Source organism: Gracilinanus agilis, chromosome 4 (assembly GCF_016433145.1).
Source record: "Gracilinanus agilis isolate LMUSP501 chromosome 4, AgileGrace, whole genome shotgun sequence".
NCBI classification, from domain to species: Eukaryota; Metazoa; Chordata; class Mammalia; order Didelphimorphia; family Didelphidae; genus Gracilinanus; species Gracilinanus agilis.
The window spans coordinates 275,237,867-275,261,403 of NC_058133.1; the positions used below are offsets into that span (position 1 = coordinate 275,237,867).

Genomic DNA, 23,537 nt, shown 5'->3' on the forward strand with positions numbered 1-23,537 from the left:
AATGTTCCTTACTATTATTGAATCTGTTTCCTTATTGTAAAATTTGAAGAGTTTGAACCACATGACATCTGAAATCTCTTCCAACTCTTTATGATGCTATAATTATCTTAGAAATTCTCTATACTATTTTAACTATCATAAAAATCTTGCTACCTCTTATGTAAATATAGTATCTAATTTCGTAATTGCTTACTCATCTGAAATAGTGAAGAGACATACTTTTGATGATCAGATACTTAGATATCTATGTATATAGTAGTGAGTACAAATTGCTACTGTTGTCTAGAAATGTGTAGATTTATAAACAATGCTGTCCTTTTAATTTGGGGTCTTATTGGGGGGATTTGTTTATTTGGAGTAGAAATCAAACTTTTCAGTAATATATTATCAGAAAGTTTGGTGTAACGGTGGTGGTGGTGGTGGTGGTGGTGGTGGTGGTGGTGGTGGTGGTGGTAGTAGTAGTAGTAGTAGTAGTAGTAGTAGTAGTAGTAGTAGTAGTAGTAGTAAACACTGGATTTAGAATCAGAGTGCCTGGGTTGAAATCTCAATTCTGCCACTTAAAAGCAGTGGGACCTTGGCTAAGTCACTGGGGCTCAGTTTCCTTACCTGTAAAATAAAATAATTGCACTAGAATGACCCTTTAAAGGTCCCTTCTAGTTTAAATGTATAATTCTCTAAATAAATGATAACTCTTTTATAGACTACTTTTAGGTTTTCAGAGGTTAGTAACCACAAGAGATAAGTAATTCGAGTATTACAGATGGGGAAACTGACTCTTTGAAGTCCAATGATTTATTTATGATTACAATTTCTGAAGTAGGGCTCATCAACTTTATCTCTAATACTCTTCATATCATGCTACTTAAGTATTGAACACATTTTTACTCACACAATGGACTTAACTAGTTATATGGTGATTGCTAGTCTTGCTTTGTATTTGGGCTAGTTGATTCAACTTTTAGGAGGTTTCTCTATCACTAAGAAGTACTCAACCTGTATTTTTAGGGTACATAATACAAGTTGTTAATCATTGGCTTGAAAATGTGGATTTTCTGCCTCACCAAGCTTGAATCATAGTGATAGGAACAAGGGTAAGGAAAGATTAGCACATTTTCCCATTTGTCCTTTTAAAAAAACACTATATTGTTTTCTTTATTAAATTATTAATACATAAGAAATAAGAAATATATTCAGATAATAATAATATATAAAAGGGAGGTTTTAAAGAAATAAACCAGTACTTTTGGGGCACTTTTTCCTAATCCTTAATTATTATCAGTCTTAATTTGATCTTACACTAATTAAATTTAAAAATTCTCAACTTATTTTGAATTTAGTTTTTAGTCACACTTTTGGTCAATTTAGAGTAAGAGAATGCCTTTGACTCTTTCTTTAGTTAAGTGCAAGATGGAGCCAGATTCATTTGGTTTCTTTATGTTTTCTGATACTCCAAGTCTGGGATAAAACTCAGTTTCTAGTTTTCCATCCATACCCCCAAAATAGGAAAGAAGCCAGACACATTGCTAAAACTTCATGCCAGTAGCTCAAAACTGCATAAATATCTTTTTCCAGTCAAAAGAGAATAATTCACTCTTTCAAATGTGGGAGTGGGAAACTTCTCCCTCCCACTAAGAATTGCAAATAATAGCTCCTGGCAATTAAGGGTTACCACATGTAAAGGGAATTAGCTTGTCCTCATTCACTGTTTAGACTCTAGCCATCAGAAATAATGTCACCCCACCCAACTTAGAATTAAGTGGGGAGGGGAAGGTCTGTTACCCACAGGTGATAGTAAGTAACAAATCAAAAACAAGGGACTGCCCTTTGGGCAGTCCAAAACAGTGTTGAAGCTGCCATTTGTTCACTTGAAATTGGAGGTGGATGCAGGAAGTGACGAAAGATGCTATCTTTTAAAGATGATGGTAACTTCCTGTGGGGTAGTTGGCGCTTTTAAGTTGGTGTTGAAGGATCTCTGGTGAGACCTCAGACTACTTCCCTCTGAATTGTCACGTGGGTAAGTTAGGCTGACTCTCTTTCTCTTCCCTTGGCGTTTCTTCTAGCCTTAAGGAGGCCTCTCTTATTGGAGGAGGCCTTGTGGCTAGAAGCCTTGTTTAATTAACCTCTGTGTCCCTCTGCTGGGGTCTCTAAATTCCACCTGGTTCAGGCCTTGGGTAGGGGCCAGAGTTTCTCTCTCTCAACTTCCCTGTCTTCAACCTTCCTAATTGTAAATAAACCACCATAAAATTCATCCTGACTTGGGTCTATTTGAATATGTAATTGCATTAAGCGATTACTGGCCACCATACCTAAAATATCTAGTTTTAACTCTTACACACAGTAACATAACTTCTACAGAATACCTTCTGTCACAAACTTACTTTTTTCAAAATATAGCTTAAATCACTATTAGAACAAAATATTTCTAAACAAAAACTTAAATTGCTTTTTAAACAGAGATTTAAATTTTTATAATTTGGGGGGGGGAATTCTACAACATCTAGACAGGCAATAGAATTGGTTTTTATTTCTAATAGCACCTTATGCAGCCTTCATCTAAAATCTTAATGATCAGTTAGTCATTTTCATAGCTAAAAATAGTCAAATTAAGTAGTTAAAATATATCTTGAACATTTCATGTAACTCTTGAGTGATAATAATACTTAATCTCTGAAAAAGTGAAAAACTTTTAAAATTGAACCATCAGCATTTATTCTAAATTGGAATATTCTTGGAACAAAACATTTTTAAATGCCATTCATAATTATTAGCAAATTGGATAGAAAAAAATTCCACTTGGAGGGAATTGTGGGAAGGTGGTGGAATAAGACAAGTATTTACCTGGTTCTCCTAAATTCTTCCTCTGACAAAAAAATAGCTTAAATGCCTGAAAGTGAATTTTTGAATGGCAGAAATAGTTAAAAGTCAGAATAAAGCAATTGTTTAGCCCAAGACTCAGGAGGATGTTAGGAAAGATCTAACCTACAGGATGATAATCTAGCCTGGAGCAAAGTACAGATACTGCTATATAAACAAACTGAAAACCTTTAGGGCAGCTATGTTTCAGAAGCCTAAGCTTTAGGGAACCTTTCCCCCATGAACAAAAAAAAAAGGTAAGTAAAAAAAAAATAAATGAAGTAAATTTAAAAATCACTATATTTTAGTTGAACAAATAGTTGCCCTTAATATTTTATTTAAGACAAGCCAAATATAATCATAGTCTATCTTGTATGTACATGCAATCTTGCACTTTGAAACTTTGAATCCATTATTTCATCATTGTGATAACGTTTTTCATTAGTATAGGCCACTAAGACCTTCATACATTCTCATCTGTCATTTTTTCCCATGTTTTCCTACAAATCTTCCATAAACCTACCTACCAGTGAAGAGGCCTTTTTCTTCCCCTTTCAATATTAATATTGCCCTATCACTGTTAATAATGTACCAGTTAAGCTGCTTCTCTGTCATATTTATTCTTATTACATGTTGTAGGTATACTTGAATTATTTATTTTCCCATTCACAAATAGCTTCAGTTAAGTCTTTTGTGCCATTTCTTACATTTAAATTATCCATCATAATGTGCTGCAACCTTGTTTATCCATATTATACTTTTTTTTGGCCTTTTGGGCATCAAATTCAATGCAAAAAAAACTTCATTTACTGGTTTTTTTTTTCAAAAATAATGCTATCATAATTAAGAATCTCTTCTATTATTTACAATTTTAATTTTCCAGAGACTGAGGTTTTTCATCTAAGTTGCATCACTGAAATAATATTGGCCTTTAAAACTAGGGCTTTGGCAAACTTGATCAGTTAAGAATCATTGTGATGATAAAAATATCTCTTTAAGTTCTGTTATGCATTTTATTGTTTTCTTTTTCAAATACATAAAATATAATGCCTTTTTTTTTTTAACAGCTATATTTTCTTAAATTTTGAGTTCCTAATCCTTTCACTTCCTTCCTTCTTTATCGCCCTTCCTCACTGAGACAGGAAGCAATCTGATATAGACTCTACATGTGCAATCATTTAAAACATATTTCCATATTAGTCCTTTTGTGGCAGTAAACTCAAACAAAAAAATGAAGAAAGTGAAATCTAATATACTTTGGTCTGGATTCAAACTCCTTAAGTTCTTTTTGTGGATGCAGATGGCATTTTTCATCATGAGTCCTTTGGGATTGTCTTGGATCATTATATTGTTGAGAATAGCTAAGTCATTCACAGTTATTCATCAGACAATATTGCTGTTACTGTGTACAATGTCTGTCTTGAAAGACTTCATGTAAGTCTTTCCAGGTTTTTCTGGGTTCATTTTGATTATCATTTCTTATATTTGCTTTTTCTTTTTAAGAGAAACACCAGTCGACAGACTAAACCTTTGAAAGTTCAAGTTATGCATTCATCTATTGTTGCACATCAGAGTTTTGGTTTGAAGCTTTTGACTTGGCTTGGCAGTATTATTGGATATTCAGGTATGTTATCTACTCTCAATATTGGGCTAGATATTAATAATGAATGTTGTAGCATCATCTCTAAACCATTTGAAAAAACAGCAAGTGAAGAGATTTTTAAAAATTGAATCTGATGTCCTTGACACTCCCCACTTTTCATTGGTTTGCATGTATAGATTATACCAAGGATAATTTGTGTTTATTCATAGTTTGACTCTTTATTGGTATTATTCATATTTAGACATGGATTACTATTTTGTGGGAAGGGGAGGGGGTTGTTGTTTTGCTACCAGAATGTTTTCCCTTATATTTTTGTCATCAGAATCCCAACTGGTTTGCATTTGATTAATATAGTTAAATAGAACATCTTGCTTTGCCCTCCTCCATATAGTTTAAGAATTTGCTTATAAGGCGTTTTGTATATGTAGTGGTTACAGAATTAAGAGCCTTCATATTTCTCTATTTCTCATGTGACTACCAAAGCCCAAAAAGCAAGCATTATTCCTGGCAGTGAAGGGAAGAACAGAGGTGTATCCGAGGTACCCCAGCATACTTTATTCAAGAGAAGTGCTGAAACAGAGAAGTAACTTTGAGAGCTTATAAGTGTTTTTGTTAAATACCTAGAATGTTTTTGCTGTAGAGTTTTCAGAATCTTTTCACACTACTTTGTGCCTACCTCATGGAAATGCAAGATTCTGGAAATTTAGGGGAACTTTAAATTGGCCATTAAATTATCAGTGAATTTCACAGATTTTATTATGCCCTCATTTAAAGCCTTTTTCTTTGATGCTAATAAATAGGGATATTTATAGCTTCATTTCTATTCATTCCATGTTGCTTCAAAAGAAAAACTCCTCATGAGATTTCTTGATAGTTCTTTCAGTCAAAACTTAATAATTTACTAATTTTAATATCACTTGAAATGTTAGGGAATTTTTTGTCCATTTTTTTAGAGCATGGATCTCCCTGTTTTCCAGGCTGACGTATAGTAGCCATTTGTGCTTATAATTCCAGTATTAATTGGCACAGGACCTCCTCCATTTCCAACTTGGGCTAGTTTGCCCCTTCTTGGTCCATGTGTTGGCCCCTCACTTCTTGGAGTTGACTATATTGGTTCTGGACTTATAGACACTTCATCAGTTTAGCACACTACAGTTCACAACTCCTGAGCACAAGCAGTCCACCCACCTTAGCCTCTTCCATAATGGATGTACCACCACATGTGGCTTGAGGACTTTTTTTAAAAGAATGAAAAAAACACCCTCATTTTCCTAATGATCTTAATATTGGAAAATGGCATACAACCATGTATAGGTTATTCACTATATTGATTATGAGGGGGAAAGAACTCTTCATTTGAATTTACTACTTTGGGGGATGAATAATCTGGAAACTCTCAGTTTGCTTTGTTAACTTTGTCTTAGTAATTGTTTTATATTCACCTTGAGACAAAGTACATTTTAGTGATTTGGTCACAAATTAGAAACTTCTTACATTTATTATGTTATGAATTACATTTTTAAAAATTCATGTACATAGACTGACAAAATGTTTTGTTAACTGTTGCCCTTACAGGCTTCCTTTGCATTGTTTTGCTAACTAAAATCAGATTATGAAACTATTACATACAAATATAATTTATGAATAAATATGAAATATGAAATAGTATTGTACATTATAGATTTAGGTGTAGAAAGGTCTTGAGAGGTCACTGAGTCCACCTCACCCCCATTTTACAGATGGGGAAACTGAGGCCCAGAGAGGTGAAGTACTTGCCCAAGGTCACACAGATAGTAAGTAGTAGTCAGAATCTGAACCCAGGTCCTTTGATTCCAAATCCATTATTTATATATTTATTGAGCTTTTAATCCCGATTTACTTGGCACTTATGATTATTTCAAGTTTTATGTTTAAATATATAGAAATATGTCTTTATAGTAATAATAAACTAGTGGTTAGTATAAAATTTGCTCAAAGAAAAGGGGTTTTTGTTTTTGTTTTTTTAAACCCTTACCTTCCACCTTAGAATCAATACTATGTATTGGTTCCAAGGCAGAAAAGTGGCAAGGGCCAGGCAATAGGAGTTAAATGACTTGCCCAGGGTCATACAGTCAGAAAGTGTCTGAGGCCAGATTTGAACCTAGGACTTCCCATATTTAGGCCTGGCTCTCAATCTACTGAGCAACCCAGCTGGCCCTAAAAGTTATTTTTTTTTTTTAACTCTCACTTTCTGTCTTAGAATCTATTGATTCTAAGGCAGAAGAGCACAAGGACAGGCAATTGGGGTGAAGTGACCTGCCCAGGGTCACACAGCCAAAAAATGTCTGAGGCCAGATTAGAACCCAACACTTCCCATCCCCAGGCCCGGCTCTCTATCCAGTGAGCCACCTAGCTGCCCCATCAAAAAAGTTATAATAATAACATATACCTATTTATACATATTATATATATTTTATATATACACATTACCGAGTACTTTATAAAGTATTTTCCTAATAATGACCTTGTTAGAATAGGCATTGTAATTTTTATTATTATTATTATTAAGCCATTTTTCTCATAAAGAACCTGTGGAATAGAGAGGTTAAATGCCTTGATCATAAGAATATGAGAAAAGGAAATCTCAGAGCTGAGGTTAGAATCCCCAGATCTTTTTATTCTATATTTTGTGTTCTTTCCCCTACTCCACAGGTGCTTTTGGTGATAGGCAGGTCATTTTTTTCTTAATGAAATTTTTTTGAAGCATGAGGACTCATTGCTTCCACTTATTGCCTTTTAAAGTAGAGTTATAGATTACTTTGGAAGATCTTGATAAATTGCCAGCCCTTTCAATTTTTTATAAATATATTTGAACTTTAAGAGCAAAATAGAATGCCTAGATTTAACTTGATATTTACATTAAAACCTTACTTTAAGATATTTTGCTGTTTGAAGTAGTCGTTTTAACCCTCTTCATATCTTTTTAAGATGGGCTTCGTCGAATATTATGTCAAGTTGGTTTACAAGAAGGACCAGATGGTGAAAACTCTTCTCTTGTGGATAAATTGATGCTCTGTGATTCAAAATTGTGGAAAGGTGAATTTCTTTAACTTTTTGTTTTTTTAATTTGAAAAGAAAAATACTCAAAGTTCTTTTTTGAAAAGTTCATTTTAGAAGATGTATTTAATGGTTTCATGTTTTTAGTAGCTATTAGATAGATAAACCTTACTAGTTTTCTGGGTCCTTTAAAAAAAAACAAACAACCTTCGCTTCTAAAATCTAAGTATTGGTTCCACAGCAGAAGATTAGTAAAGGCTAGGCAATTAGGATTACGTGACTTGCCCAGAGACACACAACTGGGAAGTGTCTGAGACCACATTTGAACCCAGAATCTCCTGTCTTCAGGTATGGCTCTCTATCCACTTAACTATCTAACTGCCCTCTATATATCCTTTTACAAATAGAAATTTTTTCAGTCAGGAAATTCAATCTTATTTTTAGACCAAAAAATGGGGTGCAAATTCAGATATGTTTTCTCTTTTGAAATGTTGAATTTATAGCATAAAATTAGAAATCAGTGAAATTCTTTATTTTAGTGAGTCACTCTAAATATAAATATGAATTTTCACTCTCTGCTAGTAAAGCACAAATGTACTGTCCCTGAAGAGCTAAAGATGAAAACATGGAGATTTACAATACAATTTTAAAATTCCTTGGCAATAGCTTTCTTTCTTGCTTTCCTCATATACCCTGATCTTTTCCTTGATAGGAGCTAGAAGTGTCTATCATCAGTTGTTCATGAGCAGTCTACTTATGGATTTGAAATATAAGAAACTATTTGCCATCCGTTTTGCAAAAGTAAGTAGTTTTTCACCTTTGAAAACCTCTAAAATAAGCAGCATAAATAATGAACTAGTTTAGACCTATAATCAGAACTATTAATTTAACTGCTGATAACAATTACAAAATTTCAGAACTGAAAAGGACCTTAATCAATAGCCTTTGAACTAACTACAACATATCTGACAAGTGGTCTTCCAGCTGTTTCTTGAAGACCCCCAGTGAAGAGTAATCCACTACTACCTCCTGATCCAGCCCATTCTACATTTGGACATCATTAATAGTTTGGAAGTTTTTCCTTACATCACCTAAGTTTTCTTCATTGCTCCTAGTTCTCCTTAGGGCTAAACATTTACATCTACCTAATGTGTATTTAATTGAATTTGTTGAAATGGATTGGAGTTCAAAAGAAAAATTTAATAAGGGGATAGCTACTTCTTACCTTTTGCTAGTTGCAAAATTAATAGGGGTATAGGAAAGAGGAGTGTCCTCTTTTTAACCTCCTTCCCTCATGAACCTCTTTGTCAATCTGTTGAAGCCTATGGGCCCCTTCTCAGAATGTTTTTAAATGCAATGAAATAAAATTATGTAGAAGTACAATAGAGACAAATTTTTTTATTAAAATGTAAAAAATATTTTAAAAATAAGTACATAGACTGACTTCAGCCTAATAACTTTAAACTTAGTGTTTATACCAATATTGTGTACATATACCTATATTTCATAATGAATAAGACTTGAAATGGCAGAATGAATATGGAGAATTTAAAGCTATTATCACTATGAAGTTAAGGTGCTACCCCTTCTATAGACTTTTGGATGTAGAGGATAGTCTTTAATATATATGTACTGTCTCCTTTAGAAGTAATGAATTCTAGATAATATGCCTTTGGATTGTCTCTCCTTCAGGCAGCCTGAAATTGAATTGCCTGCTCTGTAGGCATTAGCTACAATGAAGTAAGACAAAGGAATAATATCATCAGGAGTCATAACATTGCTGATATTTACCTCCTCTGTTATAGGATAATATTTTGAGAACTACTTATATCTCATTGTTGGTACTAAGCTTCTACTATGTGCCTCAAAGACAGTAACTTAACCATAAAACTGAAGTTAGTTCTCAGATTATTTGAATGATTGGGGGGGGGGGGGGGGACTTTTTATACTAGTGTTTGAATTTCCTCAGTACAGACTTTTCATTATAACTATTAAAAATTTGGTCCGTGTGGATTAGAGGTGAATTTCCCCCTTGTTGTTTAGAATTACCAGCAGTTGCAGAGAGATTTTATGGAGGATGATCACGACCGAGCAGTGTCGGTGACTGCTCTATCTGTCCAGTTCTTCACTGCACCTACTCTGGTGAGTAGTGCTCGCCTTTTCTTCTTAACTGATAGCTGGCACTCCTTGCCTTTTTTTGCCTTCTTAATAGAACTATGAGCGTTTGCAGAGTGATTATGTGACAGATGACCACGACAGAGAGTTTTCAATCGCAGACCTCTCGGTACAGATATTCACGGTTCCTTCACTTGTAAGTACTGAAAGACTAAGAAGAATTTTCCTATTTACTGTTAGTGACATTAAAACCTTAAATTTTGGACCCCTGGGATTTTTACATACCCATAAACAGTAATGTTCCCCGTATTTTGAAAGCCTGACACAGGACAACCTCAAGCACTTGGAACATGGCACCATGAGAAAAAGCTTCTTAGATGTGAAAATAGCTTTCACAAGATATGTGAATTTTATATGGCAGGAGAGTTACTCTCAGACTACAACCATCTAGAGTTGTTGTAAATTAAACCTTTGGTTCTTGTCTTTCTTGTAGCCAGACAGCCAAAGGTAAGGGAGCTGCTAGAGTCTGATATGCCAAGCTATGCAAGGGAGGGAGGTAGCAACAAAATTATCAGCCCTAGCAGGTGTATTACTTCCCAGTCTAGCAGTTCATTGAAATGACTCCTAGTCACCGAGATAAGATTAAGATATAGTCAATAACCTGTTTTAAATAAGCCATAGACTTATATAATACATCTTTGAAATATTTTCATCAAAAACAAAACAGCAAATAATCTTGTTATCTTGAAGAAAAATTTTAAATATTTCATATATCTTTCAAAGGCTCTATGCTTGGCACAGTCTAGATTCTTAGTGAAATTTATTTGGAACACCATTTGCTGATATTGGATAAATGAGGTATTACTGCAGACTTGTTTTGTATCACAGGTTCTTTGAGAGAAGAGGTCATATCACTTTCTGTATTTGAATATATAGTGGGCGCTGTATAAATTCTTGATTATTTATTGAGAAGACTACCTTTGCTATACTAATCTAGTATTCTCTAGTAGTACAGATTTGAGTTACAGTTTCTAGAACTTTATTTTCCGAAACTCTTTAATATGGTCTTGTAAATAAGTATAAAAATTCTTAGACAACATTATTTTGTTATCAGCACTAGCTAGCCCTCCTTAAGAGGAGGTCAAAACCTTCTTTGACATTTGCCTTATTATGTAAATTGTTGCATACTACAGGCATTCAGCCACTGGCATTTGGGAAATGATTCAGTATATTTAATCAAGTTCTAAATGTAACTAAGAGAAATGCACAATTAAATAAAATTATATCACTGAAGAGTATTGATGATGATGATGATGATGATGATGATGATGATGATGATGATGATGATGATGATGATGATGATGATGTTGTCAAGGCTGATTGACTTATTTGATTAAAGCTGATGAAGCTAAATCTACAAGTCAAATCTCCTTATGGGCCAGGTTAAAAATTATTCCATGGTCACATTATGCCTAAACCTGAATAGCTATTCTGCCCAGTATGTGATATCCCTAAGAGAGTTTAGAAAACTCAGTATATACCCTTGACTGGGAAAAACTACTTCGACAGCATGTTCATCTGGCAGTGTTGTTTTTTTAATAACAACAACTGCATATAAGGTTAAACTTTAACTTTTAATTTTCCTTATTAAAAAAAAAAACAACACTGTCTTCAAGGTCCTATTTTCTAAACTTTTAAAGGTCGTTTAAATTTTTCCCAAAATTATCATTGATTTTTTCATATTCCAAGTCTAATTATGATATGATAATATATTCCATAAAAATCAACATTTTGAGTACTTGTTTGTTTATCTAGGTGCCTGACTTGCTTTTTAGCACTAACTCTGGCTTATTTCTTGCTCAACCTAATTATGATAACATCCTCTGCTCCAAAATACTCTGCTTGCTTTGTATTTTTCTCTCCATGTATATTTCTGTTTGCTCCTGATCACTTCTGTAATTTATGATTTTTCTCCTACCTTACAAAGTGCTAAAGTCCTTCTCCCATTCTTTTCCAACTTGGTGATATTCTTGAACATAATCTCTTCCTCTGGGTATTGACAAAGTTATTAAATATTACTAAACCATCCTTGAAAAAAACTCAATTTGTTGGTATACGTGGAATAATAGGTAGCAATTCTTGAGAGCTGGGTAAGAATCAGTTTCATTCTCACTTAATAATAGGATAGTCTACAGAGATTGTATTTTTAAATAATCTGATTACATCTTACAGTTAGTTTGCATTCCAATTTATTTGACTAAATATGTGTCCTGTCTACACTATATACAGTGCAACTCAAGAAGAGTTGGTAAGCACTGAGACTTATTCTTATCCTATGAATTTTTCCAGAGTGTTAGAGGATTTGCCTTGTTATTTTGAACATACTAAGTTAGGTGTGTGGTGGGAGTCTGTCATCTCTAAATGAGGCTGAGAATTACATAGAGTGAGAATGTTTAAGGTAAGTAACAGACTGATATTCTGAAACAAAATGAAGAGAAGATATATATACACACACAAATAATGTGGACCTCCCCCCCCCAAGGAAAACTGTTATTGTGAATTGCAGCTGAATAATTAACTTTAAATATCCATTTCATTAGTATAGATAGACACATTTAGAAACTATTAGAAATTGAGGGGTAAGAAAGTTTCAAAGTAACAGACTTTTAATATGCAGTTATTAAAGACAATTATAAGCCCCTTTTGAGTTTTCTTACTTCCTATCTTTGTCAGTGGGACAATAGTAGGTTGAGTGCTGGTGGAGTTGTGAACTGATCCAACCATTCTGGATGGCAATTTGGAACTATGCCCAAAGAGTGATAAAAGACTGCCTGCCCTTTGATCCAGCCATACCATTGCTGGGATTGTACCCCAAAAAGATCATAGATAAACAGGCTTGCACAAAAATATTTATAGCTGCGCTCTTTGTGGTAGCAAAAAAACTGGAAAGCAAGGGTATGCCCTTCAATTGGGGAATGGCTGAACAAATTGTGGTATATGTTGGTGATGGAATACTATTGTGCTCAAAGGAATAATAAACTGGAGGAATTCCATGTGAACTGGAAACACCTCCAGGAATTGATGCAGAGTGAAAGGAGCAGAGCCAGAACATTGTACACAGAGACTGATATACTGTGGTAAAATCGAATGTAATGGACGTCTGTACTAGGAGCAATGCAATGACCCAAGACAGTTCTGAGGGATTTATGGAAAGGAACACTACCCACATTCAGAGGAAGAACTGCAGGAGTGGAAACACAGAAGAAAAATAACTACTTGGACACTTGGGTTGATGAGGACATGATTGGGGATGTAGACCTGAAAAGACCACACCCATGTAACTATCAATAATGTGTAAATAAGTCTTGACTGACTGACTGACCACACATAATAAAACCAGTGGAAATGCGAATTAGCTACAGCGGAGGGGGGTGGGGGGTTGAGGGGGTGAAGGGGAAAGTAAAAACATGACTTCTGTAACCATAGAAAATTTTTCTAAAAATAAAAAATTATTTTAAAAAAAATAGTAGGTTGAGTTCGATTTGAGCTTTGGGATTTCCTGGCATCAAACTAGTGGATAACTCTTCTTGTGTTGAGAAGGATAGTAAAAATAGCCCATTCTGTGAATTATTGGGTTTGATATCCAGTCAAGACAAGCAGAACCCTGATCAATAAGTTTAGTGGTTATAGGATTATAGATATAGCACTAGAACAGGGGTTGGCAATGTATGTCTCTTGAGCCATAAAGTCAATTTTTTTTCAGGCGCTGTTACAGGAGCGCGCACTGTGAGCACTGTACGGCTCTCACGAAATTACATTTTAAAAAATGTGGCGTTTATGGCTCTCACGGCCAAAAAGGTTGCCGACCCCTGCACTAGAAGGTACTACCAAGGTCATCTAGGCTAACTTCTCATTTTATAGATAAGGAAACAGAGCCTGAGAGGTTAAGTGACTGACCCACACTTATACAGAAAATAAGCAACAGAGCTTGAGGTGTGAATTCAAGTCCCTTGATTCCAAGTTTAGTATGCTTTCCACTGTGTCATAGTGCCTCTAAGTAACTGTATTTTAGCACCTGAATTTGAACAAATTATAGGCGTTCTAAGAGCCTATTCTAAAACTTAAGATATTAATAAATACCACATTTTGTACCATTGGTTTTTATTAACAACTTTGAGGTTTCTTTAGCCTAAAAACTTCTCATCATTTATTTTCTCAGTACCTTGTGTCCCATCTCACTTGAGAATGAACTAATCAATATTTGTGTATCTTCCCTTTCAGAATATTTTTCTCATACCTTTTCCATGCAAATTTCTGAATTTATAATCAATACAAGAGTGTCCTTAATCTCACACTGCTTGTTACTTCCTCATTGTTTTGTAAATAACATGTGCACAGTTTAATCTAGGTAGTCATTAAGTCCTTTCCAGGACATTGGCCCATATGCTTGGTGATATCAAGTAGCTGTAATTCTCAGTGGGTTGGAAAGACAAAACTTGAGGGACAATCTATTGGAACAGGAGAGCAACATAGGGTTGTTGGGAATATCAAAAGGATACATTCTGTAATTATAGCTGGGATGTTTTGACTAAGGCAAATGCATGAAATAAGGGCCAACACTTCTTAAGAGCCCTTCTGGCATAGATTTCTTATTACATATCTTTCTTATATTTATTCTCTGTTATCTTGTATAGGAGGACTTTGTTTCACACAAACTCAACTCAAGTAAATTCAGACATATGCAATTAGCATTTGGAAAAAAGGGCAGAAAAACACATAAAATTTTTAAAATTATATGCTAAATTCATTCCATTTTCCAAGCAGTATAAAGTCTTACAGCAGTTTACCTAATCACACTCATTCTTGCTTTGGGAAAACATGAGTGTTAGTTATTACATTATTTGAAAGCGAGTATTTAGCTCCAGCATCAATCTTTGTTTGGAGCTCTCACTTGTAACAAGTCATGTCTGCATTTGTTTCATCAATGCTATTTAGTTATTAATAATGGTTCCAAAATATAAGAGCAATGATGCTGGGAGCTCTGATGAGCCTAAGAAAAGTCTTGAAGTAAATAGGCATGTTTGTAAAAGAAATACATATTAAATAATGGAGTTCACTATTATATATAATTTTCATCTTACATGAAGGGTCTTGGAACATATTAGTGGCATAAAACAAGGTCCTACTGTGCACATATAATCAGTTTCTGCCAAGCTGACATCTTTAATTCAAGTAAATATGTAGCTTAGTTCTGCCATCAAACATTCCATAATACTTTTAATTGAAAAGCAAGGACCTGTGTAATACTTTGACTTCCCTGAATAGTTTGTATTCTCAAAAATCAGTGTGAAAACAGCATATTTGACAGTAACTAAGAAACATAATTAAACCTCTAATATTATCATGTTTATAAGGGAAAAATAGACCCTAACTAAAAAAATGTATGTTGTTCGTGAGGTCCTGTGATTCATGTTTTATCTATCCAGTGAATAGTTTTTTATTACAAAATATTCTAATATACTTTTGTTTAGGCTCGAATGCTAATCACAGAAGAAAACCTTATGACTACCATCATCAAGACTTTTATGGACCACTTAAAACATCGAGATATCCAGGGCAGGTTTCAATTTGAACGATACACAGCCTTGCAAGCCTTCAAATTCCGGAGGGTGCAGAGCCTTATTTTAGACCTCAAGTAAGCATTTGCTTCATAATTAAAACAATAAAGACTTAAATGTTTATCTGATCAATGCAATGCCTGGCCATAATCCCAGAGGACCCATAATAAAGCATGTTGCCCACCTTCTAGTAATAATCCCAAGAAGCAAAATGAAACATTTTTTTGATGTGGTCAATGTGGGCCCTTATTTTCCTTGACTATGCCTACTTCTTATAGAATTTGTTTTTCTTTTTTCTTTTTCTATTTGGAAAAACCGAGGTGGACAAAATAAGGAAAAATAAAATAAAACTTTTTAATTGGGAAAAAAAAGGAAACAAAAAGTTTTTTAGAAGACTTTAAGTGTTTGAAATTCTTTGATTTTTCTTAATTTTCTTTTCTATTTTGTTCAGATATGTATTGATTAGTAAACCCACTGACTGGTCAGATGATTTGAGACACAAGTTCCTAGAGGGATTTGATGCTTTCTTAGAACTGCTGAAATGTATGCAGGTATGTGAATCAACCAATTTTAAAATGTCAAGAATGACTCTGTTTTTGCAGTTTATGACTAAAATAAGCCCTGTCACACTTAATACATTTCTTAATTTGGGAGTAAGTTTACATATGAGAAATTAAGAGGACTGCAGTTTGGATCCATTTAATGAAAAAAGCATTATCAAGATGTTAAGTGAAAGGACTTTGCCTGGCAATGATTTATTAAGCTAGTGTTATGCCAGTCTTTTTTTCATGTGCTGTTAACACTTTCAGCTATTTATTCCTTTCTTCTTTTTGAGGAGTACAACTATATTTATTATTACATGTCCACACATAAATACATGCAGATAATATTGTTACATTACAGTTTATTTGCTTTGGAAACTATAATGTTAAATTTTCACCAACCTGATTATTTGCTTCTTGGCTATTTGTATAATATGATAAAATTTTTTTTTCTCTGTTTCATATCCCTTTTCTGAAAAAGTTCTAAAAGAGAGGCTGAATTTTCTGACAAAGACTAACTATTAGACTTTAACTAGTTTTAATTATAAAAAGGGGGCCCCTAGGTGGCTTAGTAGTTTGAAGACCAGGCCTAGCGATGGGAGGTTCTGAGTACAAATCTGACCTCAGACATTTCTAGCTGTGTGACCCTGGGCAAATCACTTAACCCACATTGCCTAGCCCTTACCACTACTTCTGCCTTGGAATCAATACACAGTATTGATTCTAAGATGGAAGGTAAGGGTTTTAATTTTTTTAAAAACTAGAGCATTTTTCTGGAAAGTTTTTTTAAATATGTTTAAGATATTTGGGGATTTGACTTTTCCATTTAATTTAGTCATCTTATCTCCTTGGCAATTAGACCTAAATTCTATAAATTTAATTTTTTTTAATAGACTGAAGATGAAGAATTCAATTTTTCTCTTTTTCCATTATCTGTTTTCTCTCAGACTAGAAAAATGCTTTAGTTTCTAAGACAAGAACAATCATGAAAAAAATTATGTTCTGAGAATAAGTGGGGTAGTTAAACAAATTTAACCAATGACTTTTTCATTTATTTTTTTGAATCTTACAACAGTTTTTACCCAGAATTATAATAGTGAAGAGAGATTTTGAAGATTCCTCTTAAGAAAATGTTGTCTTTTCTGTAAGGACAGTTACATTTTAATAGATTATTATATTAGATATGATATAATATCTATTTTGATTTCCAGTTAATATTTGTTTACTCTTAGGGAATGGATCCAATTACACGCCAAGTAGGACAGCATATTGAAATGGAACCAGAGTGGGAAGCAGCTTTTACACTACAAATGAAATTAACACATGTCATCTCCATGATGCAGGACTGGTGTGCTTTGGATGTAAGTTTCTTTTGCTATATTGTGTGTCAACTTGCACACAAGTTCAAGGAGACATGTAAAGGGGAACTTTAGGAGATCTTGTTTTCACTGAAGATCACTTTTATCCTAAAGCAGACGTTTATAAATACATCAAAAATAATTTTCCAAATTGGTATATTTATTCCTCTGAATTGTAAAGACCAAATCAGAGATTATTTTCACTTATTCTCAACAATTTCCAAACTTTAAGTAACCATTTCCACCTTCTGAAAATGATTTCAAGGCAGTTGAAGTCATTATGTCTAGTGAAAAAAAAATACTTAATTATATATTATGCTATTTGGTTAACACTGTTTGCCTTAGAAACTGTCATTTTAGTTGTATGTTCCTAAAAACCTGATTTGCTTTGCCAGGTATAACTCCAGTTTTATGAAACTTAGACTTTAAATTACATGTAGTTCACAGGCTCTTAGTGTGCTTGAACTGCTATGCTGTACTAGATAATGCTCTGTAGTAGACACCATGGTGAAAACAGTCCTTGCTCTCTAGATATTGGGGGGTTTGTTTGTTTTGTTTTTTTAACTGAAATTCAATTTGGGCCATTTGAGTTCTTTAAAACCAAAATAAGACCTAATCCAAATACACATTTTATATATTTATAAATACATATATTTACATTATATGTGTATATATGTAGTATAAAAAAAGGTCTTTTTAAATGTTAAGAAGTCATAAAAGAAACCTTGACTTGAGACCAAAAACAACACAAAACATTTGCATGACAGTCTATGGTGAGCAATCTAAGCATTGGGGAAAGATTCGGTTTTCTACATGAGTTAGCTATTCTAAATAATCAAGAGGCAGTTAACTATTGTTTATCAATCCCCTGGTTCTTCTTCTGATATACTTATTTCCTCGTAGATGTCACCTAGCTTCACATCTTCATTTGCAGATACTTATTGAATTAAATATACTACCAACCTAGACGGATGACTTCTTAGTCACACCTTTAATCCTATTCTATCACTTGTGTGCAAAGCCTATATTTGCAACTGGAATCTCCATTTTTTTCCCCCCTTCTTAAAGCCACTATCTTACTCTAGATTCTTATAATTTTATACCTTGGTAACCACAACAACCAGTGTCCTTGCCTTTATTGCCTTCCCCATATTTTCTTCTTTTCTCCCTTAACAGTTGTAATGTCTAAAAAAATAGGGCCATTGAAACTTTTTAAATAATGCACAGAAAAGAGCACAAGTAAATTTTCAGAAACACAAGCAAGCAGAACAGTTTTGAAAGTAATATGTGAAATTATATGCTTTTTAAAAACTAAATGGTATAAAATAAACAGTCATAGTTGGAAATATAGTTCCTCTTTTTGTATTATGTTGTGTATATGGAAATGAGATGGTTTTTGTGTTTTATTTTCATAATAAAAAATAAAATTTTAAAAAATTTTGGATTTGAGTCAGAAAATCCAGGTTCAAAAAATTTACAACCTGTATAGCTTTGGGCCAATCCTTTAACCTCCTAGTTCTTTATAAAATGAAGTGTTTGACTAAGATGATCCCTTCAGTTTCTTCAAGCTCTAAATCTATGCTGCTATCTATTCAACTTTGATAATTTTTCATTATTACTTTTCATTCCTTTCTTATGTATAGAAATACACACCTAACTTTTTCTTATCCCCATGACTTTGTTTATGCTGCTTCTTAATCTGAAATACTGTTTCCTCTGCATTTTGATGCAGATGTCCAACTACTTGGTACTTGATTATATCATGTGCTTACATTGTTTGTATGACTAGTCTGTAAGTTTGATGAAAGGATATTTCTCATACCTCTTAATAATGCACCTATTGTAGGACTAGATACGTGCTAAGTGCTCAAATAACATTAGTTGATAATTTTGTTGCTGTTGTTACTATTGATTCTCCAGGACCAGTAGATAAATTTGAAATAGATGGAATCTCTTGCATCTATTGTCTAGGGTGACTCTTCTGTCATGCCCAAGACTTGCTTGCCTTCCCAGCAGTACCTCTGGACTTTTAAGGGGTCTTTATGCTGTCACCATCTATTCTGTCAAAGAATCCTCTTCTGCTTTTAAGTAGGAATCAATTTCCCTAATTAATTGTAATAAAATGTAATTGGATAATAGTTTTGTTTTTAAACTGGACCTCTATTTATTGATAAAAAGGAACCCATTGTGAGGAAATTCCTTCTACCAATAAAGGTTGGCAACTGCTCTGAACTTGGAGTGTTACAAAGTTGCCCTTGGGGCACTAAGAGGTCAAGTGATTTGCCCAGGGTCACCAAGCCAGGATATGTGCCAATTGGACTTTGACCCAGCATTCTTGGTGCTAGTGTCTGAACACAAGTTTAATTTGGGACAGGTGGGTGAGAGAAGATCTGTCTGGGCAAATACTTCTATGTGCTCAGAATCATACTCTTTTTGCTAGGATTGGTCTTGCCACCTTCTACAATTATCAATAATTTTATAATAAACTTATAGGAAGTGTTGGAAGAGACTGTAAAAACCCAGAGCACCCCTGTGCTGGTGCCCTGTGATCCCATGGTACCTCTCTCTCATGCCACCCCTTCTCAAATAATTTTTCAGAATACTGTGTCTAAATGAGAACTTTGATTTTATGATCATAGGATAATTGTTGTTTCTGGCTTTGGAGACATGTGTTGGTTATTTTTGGAACCTGACCTTTAATGAATACTATGCATCCAACCCTCCTTCCCAGGAAAAGGTGCTGATTGAGGCATACAGGAAATGCCTGGCGGTGCTGATGCAGTGCCATAGTGGCTTCACTGACGGGGAGCAGCCCATCACACTAAGCCTCTGCGGGCATGCAGTCGATACCATCAGATATTGTGTCTCCCAAGAAAAAGTTAGCATTCACCTGCCGGTCTCTCGCTTACTTGCAGGTAAATAATCCCATAAGACTCGCAGTTTTCTTTTTTCTTTATTTATGATGATATTATGAAGCATAAATCGGCCTAACCTGTAGAACAACCTAAATTTATCTGTATATTCAGACTTTTTGAAAAAAAAATTTTTTTAATGTTTTATTGATGTCTTTTTATATTACCATAATTTCTTATGCTATACCCTCCAGGTAGCTTTTTCCTTTGTAATTCAAGAACATCTACTTCAGAGATTATATCATAAAGCAGTTGTTTGTTTTTTTAAACCCTTAACTTCTGTGTATTGGCTGCTAGGTGGAAGAGTGGTATGGGTGGGCAATGGGGGTCAAGTGACTTGCCCAGGGTCACACAGCTGGGAAGTGTCTGAGGCCAGATTTGAACCTAGGACCTCCCGTCTCTAGACCTGATTCTCAATCCACTGAGCTACCCCAGCTGCCCTAGCAGTTGTTAATAAATAGAAGTTACTTAAATTTTTGCTTCCTCACACTTGCTACTTTTACTAAATGTCTAATTAAAATTTAGACCCAGGGAAGTACTGTTACCTGTTGGTTATTGCTACCAACAAAAATGTTTAGGGAAAGATTTAAAAAAAAAATTTTTTTAAGGTTAATTCATACGTCCCAAGTAATCAGTCAACAAGAATTTATTAAGTGCCTACCATATATCTGTCACTTGCTTTGCAGTGGACATACAAGTACAAAGCCTTAAACAATTTGCCCTCAAAGAGCTTCTATTCTATTGGAGCAGACAACAGGTACATGTGAAAGTTCAGGTATGAGTATTTACAGAAGAAATATAAAGAAAATCAATTCAGGGGCATTTAGGTAGCACAGTGGATAGGACACTCAGCCTGGAGTTCAAAAGTCCTAGGTTCAAATTTGACCCCAGATACTTCTATCTGGGTGACTCTGGGCAAGTCACTTAACTGTCATTGCCTATCCCTTGCTACCCTTCTGTCTTCAAAATGATACTAAGAAAGAAGGTAAAGGTTTAAGAAAAAAAATTCAAGGTCTTTGGGAGATGATACCAGTAGGGGAGGAGTCAGAAATGGGTGTAAAAAAACAATGGAATCCCACACATTAGAAACAGAAGTCCAGTTTGTCTGGATTATAGAATGTGGGACAAGGGAAAAAGTTGAATAGTGTTAGAAAGATAGGATGGGTCTAGGTTATCTTCCCCCCCCCCAAAAAAAAAGGCTCTAAAAATCAAACAGAAGTTTAGAATTGATCCTAAAAGCAAACTTTAGGGAGCCATAGAAGTTTATTGAATTGGGAAGTGACATGGGCAAATCTACATTTAAGGAAAATTACTTTCACAACTGAATTGGAGGATGGACTAGAATGTTGAGGTAGGGAGATCTGCCTCATTGCAAGAAGGCCATTTCAGTAGTCTAGACAGGAGGTAATGAGGGCCTAAGATAAGGTAGTAGTCCTTAGGAGATAATATATTAATTGAAACTGTTTGCCAGGGTTAGAGAACTATAACCTACAGCCCTCCCCTTGACCATGGAGCTATTTTGGCAGAGCTATTATAGTACTGGTTGGTCCTGTGTGCCTTACTGTTTTAGGCAGTATTAAGGAAAGGATTCTCTAAAATTCTATCTCTTTAATCTTATCTGATTCTACAATTCTAAGGTAAGTACCAAACCTATACCAGGATTCTTTACAATTTTACATTATTTTATGATATGAAAAAAACTTCCCCTGTAGTCTAGAAGATTGAGGTTCAAGTTCTTCCTCTGGTGCATCATAGGTGTATGGCAATGAGCAAGTTACTTAACATCTTAGTGGTCCAAGTAGTCTCAAGATCATAAATTCTGAATGCCTTAACCACCGCCAAAAAAATTTGTAGTGAAGTGGTACCATGACTCTAATTTACTAATTTACTCAGTTTATAAATGTCATTCAGTGCAGTGTACCATAAAGTATGATTTTCATATAGGATATATGTGTTTTGAGCATTATTATGTTATCTTGCTGGTATACTTTTGTGTCATTCACTATTTTAAACACTAGAGATTTATGCCCATTTTGTTACACCAGGTGTGGGGGCTTACACATTTATGACATCCTGATCATACAGGTGGGTCTCAGGGCATAGTATAAATATGCATCCTTTATGGCATCTTGATCATGTTACCCATCTCGAGAAACCTGGGGATGTTTGGGATCATAAGTGATGTTCGAGATGGAGGGATCATAAAAATGAGTTAATTATCTGGAGGAACCTAATGTGTTTGAGATGTAAACACCAGGTATCCCCTCAAGCTCAGAGCTTATCTTAGGGCTAGTGTAAATATATCCAAAGTTTAGAGGTAGAGGATCCTATGTTTGTTCAACTGCCAGCCTTGCAAGGTGAATTCCTCACATAATCTTTGACCTGTGGTGTTTCTAGGAATTTGGGGTGTACTGGGGGACTCTGGTGCCCACTACAATCTCATAGCAATTCATACTCTTTTATATATTTTAATTTATTTAAATTAATTAGTTTACCTGTGTGTGTGTGTATCCTATCACTTAGACTGTAAATTCTTTGAAGGGAAAATATTGTGGGGTTTTTTAGCTCTTAATGCAATGTATTATACAGTGGTGCTTAATAATGATTTAAAAAATGTTTTCCTTTGGCTGCAGTTAGATGTTCCACTTTAAATAGACCATAGACCTGTTAAGACATATAATGGTCATTCTGGTTTGTTAGTTTAATTTGCTTTTGCTGTGTTATGACTGTATATTTCCTCCTTTACTACTACTAGCATATATCACTAATTAGCAAGTATTTATTAAAAGTTTCTATGTGCCATACACTGTACTAAGCAATGAAGATACAGAAAAGGCCAAAAATATGGTCTTTGCTCTCCAAGAAGTACAGTCTTCTCTTCTAGCAGCAATGCAGTGATCCAGGACAATTCTAAGGGACTTATGAGAAAGAACGCTATCCACATCCAGAGAAAGAACTGTGGGAGGAGAAACACAGAAGAGAAACAACTGCTGTATCACATGGGTCAACGGGGATATGATTGGGGATGTGGACTTTAAATGATCACTCTTAAGCAAATATCAATAATATGGAAATGGGTCTTGATCAGTGATACATGTAAAACTCACTTGAATTGCATATTGGCTACAGGAGGAGGGTGGGAAGAGGGGAGGGAAAGAATATGAATCATGTAACCATGGAAAAATGTTCTAAATTAATTAAATAAATGAAAAATTTTAAGGCTAAAAAAAGTGCAGAGTCTAACGAGGAAGGTAACGTGTACAGCATAAAAATAATCTCAGATGAAAAAGGACTATTGACCAGGGGGCTGGGGTTGGGGGCAGTGGAGAAGCAACCAGGAGAGGCCTTTTGTAGAAGCTCAGGCTTAAGTTGTGTCTTAAAAGAAAGCAGAGAAGCCACCATCTGCCATTCTCCTTCTATGGTAGACCATCATGTGGAGGAGAGAATCAGAAGAGCCTTGCACCATAGAATCCTAAACCAGAATTTGAGTCCAAAAAAAG

General features: G+C 34.5%; 1 protein-coding gene across 2 annotated transcripts in view; it reads left to right on the forward strand.

Annotated features, from left to right (window-relative positions):
* UBR2 (ubiquitin protein ligase E3 component n-recognin 2) overlaps positions 1–23,537 on the forward strand; it is a 154,009-nt gene that overhangs the window by 63,212 nt on the left and 67,260 nt on the right. Inside the window, exons 8-15 of one of the 2 annotated variants that reach the window (XM_044674615.1) lie at positions 4,357–4,477; positions 7,424–7,531; positions 8,205–8,293; positions 9,536–9,634; positions 15,139–15,302; positions 15,677–15,776; positions 17,000–17,128; positions 19,857–20,040. In XM_044674615.1, coding sequence (XP_044530550.1) covers positions 4,357–4,477; positions 7,424–7,531; positions 8,205–8,293; positions 9,536–9,634; positions 15,139–15,302; positions 15,677–15,776; positions 17,000–17,128; positions 19,857–20,040 — 994 coding nt within the window. Of the gene's footprint in view, positions 1–4,356; positions 4,478–7,423; positions 7,532–8,204; positions 8,294–9,535; positions 9,635–9,704; positions 9,804–15,138; positions 15,303–15,676; positions 15,777–16,999; positions 17,129–19,856; positions 20,041–23,537 lie in introns of both variants that reach the window. The other variant, XM_044674614.1, reaches the window with a different exon arrangement.